General features: G+C 41.8%; 2 protein-coding genes across 2 annotated transcripts; both read left to right on the top strand.

Annotated features, from left to right (window-relative positions):
* The first annotated feature begins 215 nt into the window (after positions 1-215).
* LOC110516135 (E3 ubiquitin-protein ligase RNF183) lies at positions 216-6,343 on the top strand. The gene is made up of 2 exons (XM_021594722.2): positions 216-1,541; positions 3,781-6,343. The coding sequence occupies exon 2, from the start codon at positions 3,886-3,888 to the stop codon at positions 4,804-4,806; it is 921 nt and encodes a 306-aa protein (XP_021450397.2). The 5' UTR covers positions 216-1,541; positions 3,781-3,885; the 3' UTR covers positions 4,807-6,343.
* A 5,072-nt stretch (positions 6,344-11,415) lies between these two features.
* On the top strand, positions 11,416-14,413 carry mgat1a (alpha-1,3-mannosyl-glycoprotein 2-beta-N-acetylglucosaminyltransferase a). Its single transcript, XM_021594697.2, has 3 exons — positions 11,416-11,668; positions 12,015-12,942; positions 13,085-14,413. The coding sequence occupies exons 2-3, from the start codon at positions 12,325-12,327 to the stop codon at positions 13,781-13,783; spliced, it is 1,317 nt and encodes a 438-aa protein (XP_021450372.1). The 5' UTR covers positions 11,416-11,668; positions 12,015-12,324; the 3' UTR covers positions 13,784-14,413.
* Positions 14,414-14,668: the final 255 nt, after the last annotated feature.

Genomic DNA, 14,668 nt, shown 5'->3' with positions numbered 1-14,668 from the left:
GTGTTTGTTTTTGTTAACATGGGAGTGTCTGACCGTTTACATAGTTGCTAACATGAACATTTGTCAATGCCTGTCCCCATTATTCATTAACCCTATGATAGGCCATACATAGAATTAGCTACTTCTTCCGGTCTTTGATTTACTTGTATGAGGAAGTCCAGAGTATCAGGGCTATATTTAGGTTGCTGCTTTGCCTGTTTGAATGGCACAGGATAATGTTTTTCTACCAGTACCATGTAAATCCTGGGATCACAGTTTGTTAGTTGAAGTATGTTTTTTGGGTTAAGATTTTCTGGGATTAGCCCATTTCAAACAACTGAAGCGTGATGGGATTTTAGGATTATGTGCACATTAGTTTGACTGTAGTGGCTTCGAGAATGTTTTCAACGGAATGAAATTATTTAGAAGGGTAACATTCTGGCTGACGTGCATTGGACTTTTGAACGTAATGTCATAGAAACCGCAGAAGAGTCTCCTGCTGTAGTTAGTAGGTTGTTTGTATTTTTCTGTGAGGTTTACAAAATGAAATGAGAAATCAGGATTACATGCACTTCTATGGCTGATTTTTCAACCCTTTAAACATCAGTTTACCTAAAAGGGCTTAGTGAATGAAATGATTTACACATTTTTCGTTCTGGGTGAGGTTCAATGGACCTCAATGTTTTCATATAAAGTGCATAATGGGGTTGCTGAACCATTTCAGATAGCCTTGAGTGCTTTTGGGTGAATCCTGTTTACCTTGTCATTATGGTAAACCTGCATGTGAAGCTTTAGTCTAATGCCAGGAAACACTGTAGGTATGACACGTAAGCATCATGACATGAGTTGCAGTGCATTGGACAGGTCGGTGCACTGCTTCAAGAGCCTTGTGGAGTTTTCCATGCAGCCGATCACTTCCCTGTCCAACAGCAGACAAGGAAACAAACACATTCCACATTCTAGTCTGTAGAATGTCAAACGTTCATTTGGAATGTGGGATTTAAAGGTAGATGATAAACAACTGTAGTGGCCATTAGAAATAAATGAGCATTAAGGACATTTGAATACAGTTTATGTGAAGATTGACATGTCATGAAAGCTTCAAATGTTTACACACGCAGACATGGAAAACACTATCTGACAGCGGTACCCAGACTACCCACATTACAGTTCTACAGGTTCCAGGAACGATGTACAAATACACACAGAGATACAAAAACACCCACGATAACAGTTTAACCTCACATTTCACAGACGCACACAAACTTGAGGCAGTGGTTTAATGCCAAATAAACTGGTACAACTGGTCAGACGAGAGGGAGCGAGACACCGCAGATGTAAAAGGGAGGGATGAAGGAGGAAATACCATACACAGATTGACAGAGAGAGAAGGGAAAGGAGAGAAATGAACAGATGGGGAAACTGGAGGGGTAAGGTCCACTTAGCATGTTAGTGTCTCAATGGAGATGCAAGGGACTCATTGAATGGGATATTCTCCACTGGGAAAGTACTCTCTGAAGGACCATCTCTGACAGACTGGTACATGTCAGCTACCGCCACAGGTAAGTGTTCACCATCATGATGAACTTGTCATTGTGAGAACTGAATGTGCAATACTCTCTCAAATATAGGCGCTATATTGAATCATTGAAAATTGTATTACTATTTGCACACAGTTTGCAATGTTGATGACCTTTACAACTAATGCAACTTTTGTTGAGTTACTGATACAAAATACCATAGTGACTTACTCTACTAGATAGTGTTACAGTATGTGAATTTAACATTTCAGTAGCTCAGCATTTTCAGCTCCACAGTTCAGAACACCAAGACTGTTTTGAGCGTGTTCCTGGTCAATAAGCTCATGTCTTGTTTGTCGATGGCTCATCCATATTCACACGCGAACTGAGGGCATGAAACCTAGCATGACATCTCAAAAATAGCATTGGCTTGTGTAAATGGAATTCTAGTCAATAGATTATATGGCAAATAATGAGTTATGGTATATTCATAGACTAAACTACAGTCGAAGTCGGAAGTTTACATACACCTTAGCCAAATACATTTAAACTCAGTTTTTCACAATTCCTGACATTGAATCCTAGTAAAAAAGTCCCTGTCTTAGGTCAGTTAGGACCACCACTTTATTTTAAGAATGTGAAATGTCAGAATAATAGAAGAGAGAATGATTTATTTCAGCTTTTATTTCTTTCATCGCATTCCCAGGGGGTCAGAAGTTTACATACACTCAATTTGTATTTGGTAGCATTGCCTTTAAATTGTTTAACTTGGGTCAATCGTTTCAGGTAGCCTTCCACAAGCTTCCCACAATAAGTTGGGTGAATTTTGGCCCATTCCTCCTGACAGAGCTGGTGTAACTGTGTCAGGTTTCTAGGCCTCCTTGCTCGCACACGCTTTTTCAGGTCTGCCCACAAATGTTCTATGGGATTGAGGTCAGGGCTTTGTGATGGCCACTCCAATACCTTGACTTTGTTGTCCTTAAGCCATTTTGCCACAACTTTGGAAGTATGCTTTGGATCGTTATCCATTTGGAAGACCCATTTGCGACAAGCTTTAACTTCCTGACTGATGTCTTGAGATGTTGCTTCAATATATCCACATAATTGTCCTTCCTCATGATGCCATTTATTTTGTTAAGTGCACTAGTCTCTCCTGCAGCAAAGCACCCCCACAGCATGATGCTGCCACTCCCGTGCTTTATGGTTGGGATGGTGTTCTTCGGCTTGCAAGCCTCCCCCTTTTTCATCCAAACATGGTCATTATGGCCAAACAGTTCTATTTTTGTTTCATCAGACCAGAGGACATTTCTCCAAAAAGTACAATCTTTGTCCCCATGTGCAGTTGCAAACCGTAGTGTGGCTTTTTTTTATGGCGGTTTTGGAGCAGTTGCTTCTTCCTTGCTGAGCAGCCTTTCAGGTTATGTCGATAAAAGACTAGTTTTACTGTGGATATAGATACTTTTGTACTCGTTTCCTCCAGCATCTTCACAAGGTCCTTTGCTGTTGTTCTGGAATTGATTTGCACTTTTCGCACCAAATTACATTAATCTCTAGGAGACAGAACGCGTCTCCTTCCTGAGCGGTATGACGGCTGCGTGGTCCCATGGTGTTTATACTTGCGTACTGTTGTTTGTACAGATGAACGTGGTACCTTCAGCCGTTTGGAAATTGCTCAAAAGGATGAACCAGACTTGTGGAGGTCTACCATTTTTTTTCTGAGGTCTTGGCTGATTTCTTTTGATTTTCCCATGATATCAAGCAAAGAAGCACTGAGTTTGAAGGTAGGCCTTGAAATACATCCACAGGTACACCTCCAATTGACTCAAATGATGTCAATTAGCCTATCAGAAGCTTCAAAAGCCATGACATAATTTTCTGGAATTTTCCCCAAGCTGATTAAAGGCACAGTCAACTTAGCGTATGTAAACTTCTGACCCACTGGAATTGTGATATAAGTTAAATAATCCTTCTGTAAACAATTGTTGGAAAAATGACTTTGTCATGCACAAAGTAGATGTCCTAACCGACTTGCCAAAACTATAGTTTGTTAAGAAATTTGTGGAGTGGTTGAAAAACGAGTTTTAATTAGTCCAACCTAAGTGTGTGTAAACTTCTGCTTTCAACTGTATATTTCCCTGTCTTTACCTATTTGAGATAGACAAGGTACTTTTTGTTGTCATTGCTAGAAATGCACTCCCTATGCTCTTTATGTTGCCTGAACTATTAGCTCTCTGTGACAAACCAATCGCCTTGTCTCACCGACAATCGCATTCCTCCACAGCTCCTCTGGAGAGACGTGAGAAACCAGAACCTCACGTCACTCTCCATCTGATTCCAGCCATCACAGCTACGTCTACCACAGCACCTCCACCTGCCTCTATCCACCATGAGTGACGACAGGGAAAGACAGGGTGCCGATGGAGGCTACGGGGTCGAACAGCCGCCCAACGTCAAACCCAAACCTGACAGCATCAAGAAGGAGAAAAAGGAGAAATCCACCAAGGTGCGTAGGTCCATGAGCACTGACTCCGAGAGAGGAGAGGGATCTGGGAGAAGGAGGGAGAGAAAGAGAGACAAAGGGTTGAGGAGGGAGCGTGGTAGAAGTGAGGAGAACAGGAGGCAAGACAGGGCTGGAGATGACAGCAACCAGAAGGAGTCTGACCCCCAGGAAAACGACATGGAGGACACTGAGTGCGTGGTTTGCTTCTGCGAATACGACAACGTCTTTAAAACCCCCAAGCTGCTCTCCTGCGGGCACACGTTCTGTCTGGAGTGCCTGGCCCGGATCAACGTCACCTCCTTAGAGCTCAAGTCTCTTTCCTGCCCTGTGTGTCGAGAGCTCACCAAGCTGCCCCATGGCCGCAACCTGCCCCAGCTGGGCAACAACCAGGACATCTTCCGCAAACTCCCTCCAGAGATGCAGAGGGCGCTGTCCGTGCGCTTCAAGCGCAGCAAGGGCAAGCTGGTCCTCAAGAAGCCCCCTCCTGGTACTACCAGCCTGGCCATGTCCAGCCTCACCCTGCCCACTCTCAAGAAGCAGGACCCGCAGGCCTCCAGCAACCTCCAGCTGGGCACCATAGATCAGGGCCTCGCCACTGTCGTGGACGTGGGTCGCCCCCCTAGCAGGGTCAGAGGTCGCCTGCGCAGGATGTTCCGCTCGGACCAGTGCTACTACACCGTGATGGCATCCATCGTCACCATCACCGTGGTGCTGATGCTGATGGGCATCCTGGCCTTCATGGTCATGCCCAATGTGGTTCTCCACAACGGCAGCAAACCCAACCAGGGGAATTCCAGCCAACCATAACCAGGTGGTCAAATACCCTGAGGAAAAGACGGGATGGTGGTGGGATGAAGGGAAGTAATACCAGAGGAGAGAATCACTCAGATATTTTCAGAGGACTAATATTGTCAGGGATCCTAATATCTGCCATTTCATTTTCTTTACTAATACTCAGTTATGAAGAAAATGTGAATTAACTGAAAAGAAAGGTGACCCTGAAAGCACTAGAGAACACTCAACTGGGGTCAATACATAACAAGGACCATGTTGTTTATGAAGGACTGACGCACAAGAAGTACTAATGGGAAAAGTGTCGCAAGAGTTATTTTTTATCCACCATGTTGTCTTCCTTCCTGCAGTATAAAGATCATGAACATGGAACATTTACCCAAATGTGAACGGGACAGCTATTGCGGTGAAGTCAGAGAGGACAATTAATGTTGCCTGGGGAAATGTAATTCATTATAAAGTTGTGTACTATGTAATTGCACTGAAGTCTGCCGTGGAGAATTATTACAAGTAAGAGATTATTTGATTACACTGAGCATTATCTTATTCTTTACATTGCAAAGTAAAAATGCTCAGCTCAAGATTTTGTTTTACATTCATTGATGTCTAACTAATGTATATTTACGTACAAAATATGAATATACATATAGAGTTCAAATAAGAATGATACAATGGAATAGGTCTCTCTTGTCATAGCAGAGGTATCCTACCACACTGAAATGAATTACATTTCCAATAGACCCAGTGCCATGTTACATGCACGTTGCACGTACATACACGTTGCCTTACAGTAAAACCAAATGTGCTGATTTGATTTCTGATAAGATCTTTGCCTATCGGTACCTTGGTTGCACCTTCCTCTTTTAGTCCCATTAGAGAATAATTTTATTTTCGTTTTTATACTATTTCCTGACAGGTTCAGTGTGTGTGTGTGTGTGTGTGTGTGCGTGCGTGCGTGCGTGTGTGTGTGTACTGTTTTAACATTTTACTGAAAGCTACACTATACAAAACATTAACAACACCTGCTCTTGCAATTACATATACTTACCAGGTGAATTCAAGTGAAATCTATGATCCCTTATTGATGTCACTTGTTAAATCCACTTCAATCAGTTTCGATAACGGGAGAAGACTGGTTAAAGAAGGGTTTTGAAGCCTTGAGACATGGATTGTGTATGTGTGCCATTCAGAGGGTGAATGGGCAAGACAAAGGATTTAAGTGCCTTTGAACTGGGTATGGTAGTAGGTGCCAGGCGCACCGGGGTGCAACTCAATATTAGGAAGATGTTCCTAATGTTTGGTGTATGTATCAGTGAAACAGTGTCACTCATGACTAGTTTTAGTTGCAGTAGCTATGTTTTCCATTCTATGGTTGTCAGTGTGACAGAAAAACCTCTTACAAGGCACCTTGCATGCAAATATTTCATAATGGAAAGGAGGCAGTGACATTTGACAGCATGACTAAGTGTATGTGTTGTGTAACATGCAAGCGTTTTATTAATTGTTTAAGGAATATGCTCTTAATCATTAAAATATAAAGTTTGAACGGTTACCTAACAGTTAATATTGTGGTGAGTGCAGAAACAAGACTCATTTTGTAAACAACAAAACACTTTGCTGATGCTCGGGGCACCAGTTGACCTAATCTGGCTATGCGAGTTTGTCTTTGTCTTTTCTACAAGCAGGTGTTGACATAGACATATGTCTATTTCAACCACTGTTAAACAGAACGCCCTGTATTTAATTTGATGTTCTTATGGTAAATTCATTATGGTAAGCAATTCTTATGGTTAACACATTCATTATTTGTTCCCACTTTATAGGCCTATTTAGTGATGCTAAAGCAAGTAATTCCATGCACATACAATAGGCATTGTAATTACATAGCATTGTTGTCTCTCTTTCTCTGTGTGTGTGTGTGTGTGTGTGTGTGTGTGTGTGTGTGTGTGTGTGTGTGTGTGTGTGTGTGTGTGTGTGTGTGTGTGTGTGTGTGTGTGTGTGTGTTTATAGAGGGACATGCAATAGGGCAAACAATTTCAGATAAGCTGTTTATATCTCTCCAGAAATCTATCACAACAGTCATTATTAATGTATTTTCAAATATTTGAAATTGTGTAAGCCAGAGAGAAATTCCAGGTGTAAATTGTGACTTTATATCAATTGTCCATAGGCTATTCTATTTTAATCCATTTAAACCAGTTTTATTCAATCTATTTAAACTTTGTGTGGGGACCAAACCTTGTTCGCCATTCCTCTCAAAAAAGTTTGTAGCCTATGCATTTTCTGCACATTGATCCACCCTCGTTGACAAAGTCTACTCACGACCCCGGCCCGGGCGGAGCTTCTGCTTGGGTGAACCAGACCCCGGTCCAGAAAGACCCTGCCGCAAACTGAATATTGGCCTAACTGTGCGAGTGTTCGGGTTGAATAGCTAACGAACGGTATGTCATCAAACATGGATATGTTTTCCTCTTGAATTACAGTGCTTGCATACATTTATGGTAGATGTGTGACAATATAATTAACGTTGCGGACAGTCACCACTAGAATATCGAGAACGATGGCTTCTACCCCTTCTGCTTCTGCTTTGTTTGCTATTCTACGGTGTTGTGGGAATATCCTAGCCAGGAATCAAGCAAAGTAGAAGCGGCCTGCTACCTCGGGATACAGCCTCGGACTGACTTGCAGAGCGGTATGCGATTCCGTGCTGCCAAAACGAACTCCCTCAGTATGGAAGTAATTTTTTCAAGGACATCGACTTGAGTTTGGAAATGGAGTGTCTGTGGAATATAAACCTGAGTCGAACAGCAAAACGAGAGATTATGAGTCAGGAAATTATACCTGTCAAGCAAAGATTACAGAGCCAATAATTTGCTCGCCAGGGGCCCCGAGCTCCTTGAATATGCCAAATGCCCAAAATGAAAAATGGCATTACTCATAGGAACTATAAGAACATTTTTGGGGGGACAAAATCATAGAAACCTCCCCTGCCGTTTTGAATGTGTCCATAACTTGGCACAATAAGGAAATAGAGGGAAATATGATCGCTGCTTTTATCCTAAATGGTTGGTCTACTCTGAAGAACAGGTGCTTATTTTTCACCCTGTTTGTGTCTGAAATCATGCATATCAAACTGGGACTGTTCTGCGGGTCCAGGCCAAATGATGTAGGTGAAGCTGCCATGGAGGGACAGACCACACACCTGATCAGAGGAAAAAGCACCTCTGTCAGAAGTAGTGTTCAACAGGTGAGTGAAGAAAATTGAGATTTCATAATTAAGCCTTTGCCATGGTCTACTGTGCCTGAACCCCTGAACATTTGTGTGCTATACCCAATGAAAACCATACCCCAATGTAATGACAAATATGTCCAAAACAATATGCTTCACAATGTAGCCTATTTGTGTTCCGTTTTGCAGGGTGAGTCATTGAATGGACAAAGAGGAAGTCCCTTTGATGAACAGCCTTTGATTGACACCTCCCAGTCCCTGAAGAAAGGACCTCAGAGGGCAGGCACAACTAAGGGCCTGAACACCAGTACACACCCATACACACACACACACACAAAATATGCATAGGCGACTCTCCCAGGCCTCAGGGTGGAATGTCCAAAGCACTTTGTATGGGGAACTGACTTCCAGAAAGGCGTTGAACAGTGTCATGACGTTGGCCTCTTTGGGTATAGCAAGCCCATCCCCCTCTCCCTGCCTCTCCCTTGCCTCCTACAACTAGGCTGCTGTGGTCAGATGTCGTAAATTCCTGAGAAGACCTCATGGACACACAGTTATAGAGAGTAGTTTTTCATGGAGAACAAAGGAAATCCTTCCACCTCACAGAACTTGAGGTACAAACAAATTTCATGTTCCGGAGAAAGTATAGATTGGTGAAGAATCCAGCTACAAACTGGTCCGTTTGTCACAACTTGGGGAAGCTCATGGGAGACGGTGTGGCCACATTACCATTACGCTGTTTATATAATAGCCTCAGATATGAGGTTTACATCTAATTGTTGAATAAGATGAATGAGTGAGTATTATACAGTTTGTATAATTGTGTAATATGATTGTGGACTGTTTAATGAAGAAAAATACAATTCCCTTTTGATTTGAACTAAATCAGAGGACCGCCCCTGATCCCAGTTAGGGTCAGGCATCCTGGGACAGCCCTCTTCGGCCCTTCCGAATAAAACCCCACTCGGGTTTTCGATCAGCAGACCGAGCTTACCTCAATTACGAGATGGCTAAAGGTTGCAGACCACCAGCGATCAAGACAACACACTGAGCGTAAATATATATATTGATTGCAATTGTTCCCAAATGAGTGAGCGTTCATGTGTAAAGGATTAGCATTTCAATTGTTAGAATTATTAACGCTGTAGTGACTTCTTAGTCGACCCCCACTTCCCCTTTTTGTCTAACAAGCCGCAAACCGGTTTAGTCCACTAGGGCACATTTTCCTATCATTACATTTACCTTGTTTGTTTGTTTATGCATTTCAGTGAATTACTTAGTTAGTAATAAATAAATGATTTAAGACAATTGATGTATGGATAACTCATAGTAAAGACTGGGTTCGTGCAGATAACCAACAATTTGCGACGTTTGGAATGAGACTAACTTGAGGTAAAGTAAATAATTCATTAATTCGAAGACTAATTGATCAGATAAAATATCTGAAAAGTTATTTTAGGAAATGATAACTTTGTAATCTGAATATTTTTCCTTGGTGCCCCGACTTCCTAGTTAATTAGTTACGTGATTAATCAGTTGATCGCGCAGTAACTAATTACAGAGAATCTTTGTTAAAAACTATCAGTCTTCAGTTAATGATAGTAAAGACACTACAACAGTAAGCACCTGACTTTGAGACATGCTGCACGATGACATGTTTTATTATCAGTTGATAAGTCACACAGTTGTTTTGACAATCGCTTTGTTGTATGAAAGCCAAATATCACTGTTAGCTCTGAGGATTGTTAGAAATAAACAACAAATCTGACAGATTTTTAAAATATTGTTCAGGGAATAATCATGCTATAAACTCCATCAAATCAATCTAACGCCCTTTTGATTTCACCTGACACTCTAAATTGTTTGTAGACTTTTATTGATCTGCAGGTTGCATTGCATGTACACTGAGTGTACAAAATACTAAGAACACCTTCTTAATATTGAGTTGCAAAGACTACAAGGTGTCGAAAGCATTCCACAGTGATGCTGGTCCATGTTGACTCCAATGCTTCCCACAGTTGTGTCAAGTTGGCTGGTTGTCCTTTGGGTGGTGGACCATTCTTGGAAAACTGCTGAGCATGAAAAACTCAGCAGTATTGGAGTTCTTGACACACTCAAACTGGTGTGCCTGGCACCACCATACCCTGTTCAAAGGCACTTAAATATTTTGTCTTGCCCATTCACCCTCTGAATGGCACACATACACAATCCATGTCTTAACTGTCTCAAAGCTTAAAATCCTTCTTTAATCTGTCTCCTCCCCTCATCGAAACTGATCGAAGTGGATTTAACAGGTGACATCAATAAGGGATCAAAGCTTTCACCTTGATTCACCTGGTCAGTCTATGTCAGAGATGGACAACTTTGAGGGGGTAGGGACCACAAAACATTTGACCATTCTTATTACAAGTTTAAGATAGCTGGCCGCTAGACTAATTTACTAATCTAAATAAAATGGCTGACATGGGCTAATTGAGTGACCGCTGATGCACAACCAAATTTCGAAATTGCACCGTGTGTATTCTAACTCAACAGTAAGTTGAGACCCCGACTGAGTTCAGCGGGCCTACAAAAGGGGCGCCACGGGCTGCATGCGCCAGTTGCCCATCCCTGGTCCATGTCATGGAAAGAGAAGGTGCTTCTAATGTTTTGTACACTCAGTGTATAATTTCACCCCTTGTGAAACACAAAATGTTCCATGTATTGTCATGAACACAAAGGAGTTAGGAATCTAGTATCACACGAGTAAAGGTGCACACACATGGGTGTGTGATTGGCTATATAAGCCTATCCTGTTACATAATGATGCCAGATTACCTTACTAGAATGAGATATAGGCCCAGGGTCAACTTTCTTCTGTTGATTCTCGACAGGTGTCAACTGTGATTGTATAGTAACATGATATTTATCTTTATTGGGCTGAAGCCAAATTTGGCCTTTTTGATGAATAACCAAGAACAATGACATATTTTGTGGTCTGGAAGATAATAGCCTACGCAAAATGTGATTCTCCTGAAATGTTTGCCCATTGATTGCTTCTGGTTTCCATTAGTTACTGGAAATGCAATGGTAAGTAGGCCTATGATCAATAAAGGCCTACAGCCCTTGTGCTGAATGCAGTATTTTTGCATTTGTAAACATGAACATCTCTTATTTATTATTATTTTTACCATGTAAGACATTCATGAAATATGAACATATCTGGAATATTAATATTTATTGGAAAATAGAAGAACATTAAGAACATGACAAAAAAACGCTCTCCAAAAGACATGCATCTAAGATAGGTATGTTTAAGACTAGTACACAGGGTGATACAGTTTAATGACTATGAATCGTACTGGATTTGCTCAGCCCTATTTGGTGCAGTTGGGTAAATTCTCAAGGTGACGGTTAAGGCAGGACTTCCGGTAAAAAAATTAGCTATCCGGAAGTCTGCACTCTTGTGTCTTGAGAAAACAAATGGCAGAAATGAAACTGTCGAAATGAAGTTCGTTTGATAATAAAAACAATCAAAATTAAAGTGTGACGACGATACATTATTTCATCTTCACTTACTTATTGATCCTGCATATTGTCATCGAAGAGGTTAGTGAAACGAAGGAAGAAATGGCTACAGAGACCGAATTCTACGTTATGAAACTGGAGGTAAGTGCTAATTTCTGGGAATTAAATGTTCTGTCTAAAATTAGCTGCCTAGCAATTCGGTCGAAAGATTACCAAGGTCCAATATAGTTATCAAACAATTTATGAATTACTCCGATAATAAAGTAAATCTGTCGCATTCCGGGGGTGCGTGGCGAGAGCTAGCTACAGGTGATAGAAAAATCGATTAGCCTATGAATGCCACCTTTCCAATATGGCTTTCCCTCCAACTATCTACAGTGGGCTTATAGTTCATACTTTTGTACTCGATTAATGTAAGTGACAGTGACTTTGTCAATTGACTAGCTTTGAATCCTGTGTTTTATCTATATAAATGTTATAATTTCAGATTGACAGGGAAGGTATGAACTGAAGACCAGCGCTTTCATCCCCTGACCAGCTCACCTACCTCCTGTCAAAGATGAATCCAGCTCTCCCTCAATTTTTCCCTCATTCCTTATACATATTCCTTGTCTTTTTTTGACTCAAGCTTTACCTAATTATGTTACCCTGTTTATGTTTTCATTACTTTTAATACAATATTTAAACTAACCAATTAACCTCTCCACATGTCCTTCTTGTGTTCTGCATTCCTTTGTCACAACTTATTTACAAACCCAGTCTTCCTAACTTCCTTTCCCTCGTAAGTTGTTTGGGCCATGCTCCGTAAGAGAGGTTCTGCTATTCTCTGTGGTGCTTTTCTCTTTGTCGCCTGGAATGCCGTCGTGGTCCTCTATCTGTGGGGCCGACCCCTGTCTGGTCGAGAGGAGAGGGAGATGGATGGAGGACGAGGAGGGGCTGATTTGGCTGGGGATGTGATCCACATGGCAGAAGCCTTTGAGGCAGAGCTTGAAATGCAGAGAAAAATCCTGCTTCAGATACAGGGTCATCGGTCATTATGGGAACAACCCAATGAGAATGGCGCCAGCAGAGGTGGCCCCCCTCAAGTGGTCATTCCCATCTTGGTTATAGCCTGCAACAGAGTTACTGTTAAACGCTGCCTGGACAAACTCATAGAGTACCGCCCCTCACCTGAACTCTACCCAATTATAGTCAGCCAGGACTGTGGGCATGCGGAGACTGCACAGGTGATTGGTTCTTATGGCAGTCAGTTAACTCACCTGAAACAACCAGACCTGTCAGATATTGCCGTGAAACCAGAACACAAGAAGTTCCAGGGCTACTACAAAATCTCCAGGCACTATCGTTGGGCTCTCAACCAGGTGTTCAACTCTCTTTCACATTCCTCTGTTGTTATTGTGGAAGATGATTTGGAGGTAATCATTTTCTCTACTCAGACTTGAAATATGCATTGAAGTGAAATGTTAAATTCATTTGTTTTGTGCTCGTCATTGTTTACATCCTCTCTAGTTGCCAGTTGATCAACTAAAAAAACATTGTTTTCCATTCTCTCACTAGGTGGCACCAGATTTCTTTGAGTACTTCAGATCCCTTCACCCAATCCTGAAATCTGACCCGTCTCTGTGGTGTGTGTCTGCCTGGAATGACAATGGTCGGGACGGCTACGTCGACCCTGGTAAAGCAGACCTCCTGTACAGGACAGACTTCTTCCCTGGGCTAGGCTGGATGATGATCAAGGAACTCTGGATAGAGCTGGAGCCGAAGTGGCCTGGTGCATTCTGGGATGACTGGATGCGTCAGCCAGATCAGCGCAGAGATCGAGCCTGTATTCGACCCGAAATATCCAGAACTTTAACCTTTGGACGGAAAGGTGTGAGCCTAGGCCAATTTTATGACAAATACCTACGCTACATTAAACTGAATAGTGAATTTGTGCCTTTCACCAAGCTGGATCTGGCTTACTTGAAGGAGGAGAAATACAAGGAGATCTTTGAGAAGCAGGTTTACAGTGCGCCTTTGGTCAAATATGAAGAGGTCCAACGGGGACAGTTAAAAGGAGCGGGTCCATTTTGTCTACACTACTCAAGCAAAGATGGTTTCAAAGTGTTGGCCAAAAACCTGGGTGTGATGGAGGACTTAAAGTCAGGGGTCCCACGGACAGGGTATCGGGGAGTGGTCAGTTTCCTGTCAAGGGGAAGAAGAATCTTCCTGGCACCCCCTCCAGGATGGAGCAAGTATGACCCAACCTGGAGTTGATGACAAACACAAAGGACTGAAGAGGAAAGGGCTCTGCACATTACAGATAGTACTATGGCAACATAAGTGAGTCCAATGAATGACAGATGTGGACCTGGCTTTAAGCTATAGTGAGATTATGAGATGCCTATCCTCTATCTTCCATTTCTGATGTTTGATTTTTCTCCCCATACTCTCAGGATTTTTCATACTCAAATAAATATATTTTTGCAATGTGGAGTTGGGATAGTAGGGTAGGTACCGATGTCATTATTTTCAGAGATTTATTTTTTATATACTCTAATCATGCACATGAAATTCAATGCAACATCCACTGTGATTATTCTCAGTCTTGTAAGCAATTTCTGGGAGACTATCTTTTACTAATCTATGTCAGATGAAAAATATATTATCTGTGGTGTGTTCAATAATGGTGGTGGTCAACTAGTGATTGGTCCTAAAGTATTGCTTCACAATATTTAGTTAATCTTTTGGAGAACTGTTTTGACTATTTTTAACCTGGTTATAATAATGCTTAATGTTTTTCCCCAAAGAGACGGCTACTGAAGTGTGTATTTATTTAAATGCAAGATACACATCACAAATGCTGTATGTTATGTACTTAAGGAATTAAATTCTACCAATCGACTGCCGTTTATGACATTTGTTTCTGCCTTGGTTCCTTTGCCATATTAATATACAGTATATACACGTGAAGGACACCTGCTTTTTCCATGACATAGACTGACCATTTCGCTACACCTGCAATAACATCTGATGTGTATGTGACCAGGTGAAATCTATAATCCCATTTAGCAGGTGAATGGGCAAGACAAAATATTTAAGTGCCTTTGAATGGGGTATGATAGTAGGTGGCAGGTACACCAGTTTGTGTCAAGAACTGCA

The sequence above is a fragment of the Oncorhynchus mykiss genome, chromosome 3 (genome assembly GCF_013265735.2).
Source record: "Oncorhynchus mykiss isolate Arlee chromosome 3, USDA_OmykA_1.1, whole genome shotgun sequence".
Classification (NCBI taxonomy): Eukaryota; Metazoa; Chordata; class Actinopteri; order Salmoniformes; family Salmonidae; genus Oncorhynchus; species Oncorhynchus mykiss.
This window is presented reverse-complemented; position numbering and strand designations above follow the sequence as displayed.

Excerpts from the sequence above, each read along its gene's own strand:
- LOC110516135 (XM_021594722.2), top strand. The coding sequence starts at position 3,886 with ATGAGTGACGACAGGGAAAGACAGGGTGCCGATGGAGGCTACGGGGTC.
- mgat1a (XM_021594697.2), top strand. The coding sequence starts at position 12,325 with ATGCTCCGTAAGAGAGGTTCTGCTATTCTCTGTGGTGCTTTTCTCTTT. Across the intron at positions 12,943-13,084 it reads TTGTGGAAGATGATTTGGAG|GTGGCACCAGATTTCTTTGA; the intron begins GTAATCATTTTC and ends TTCTCTCACTAG.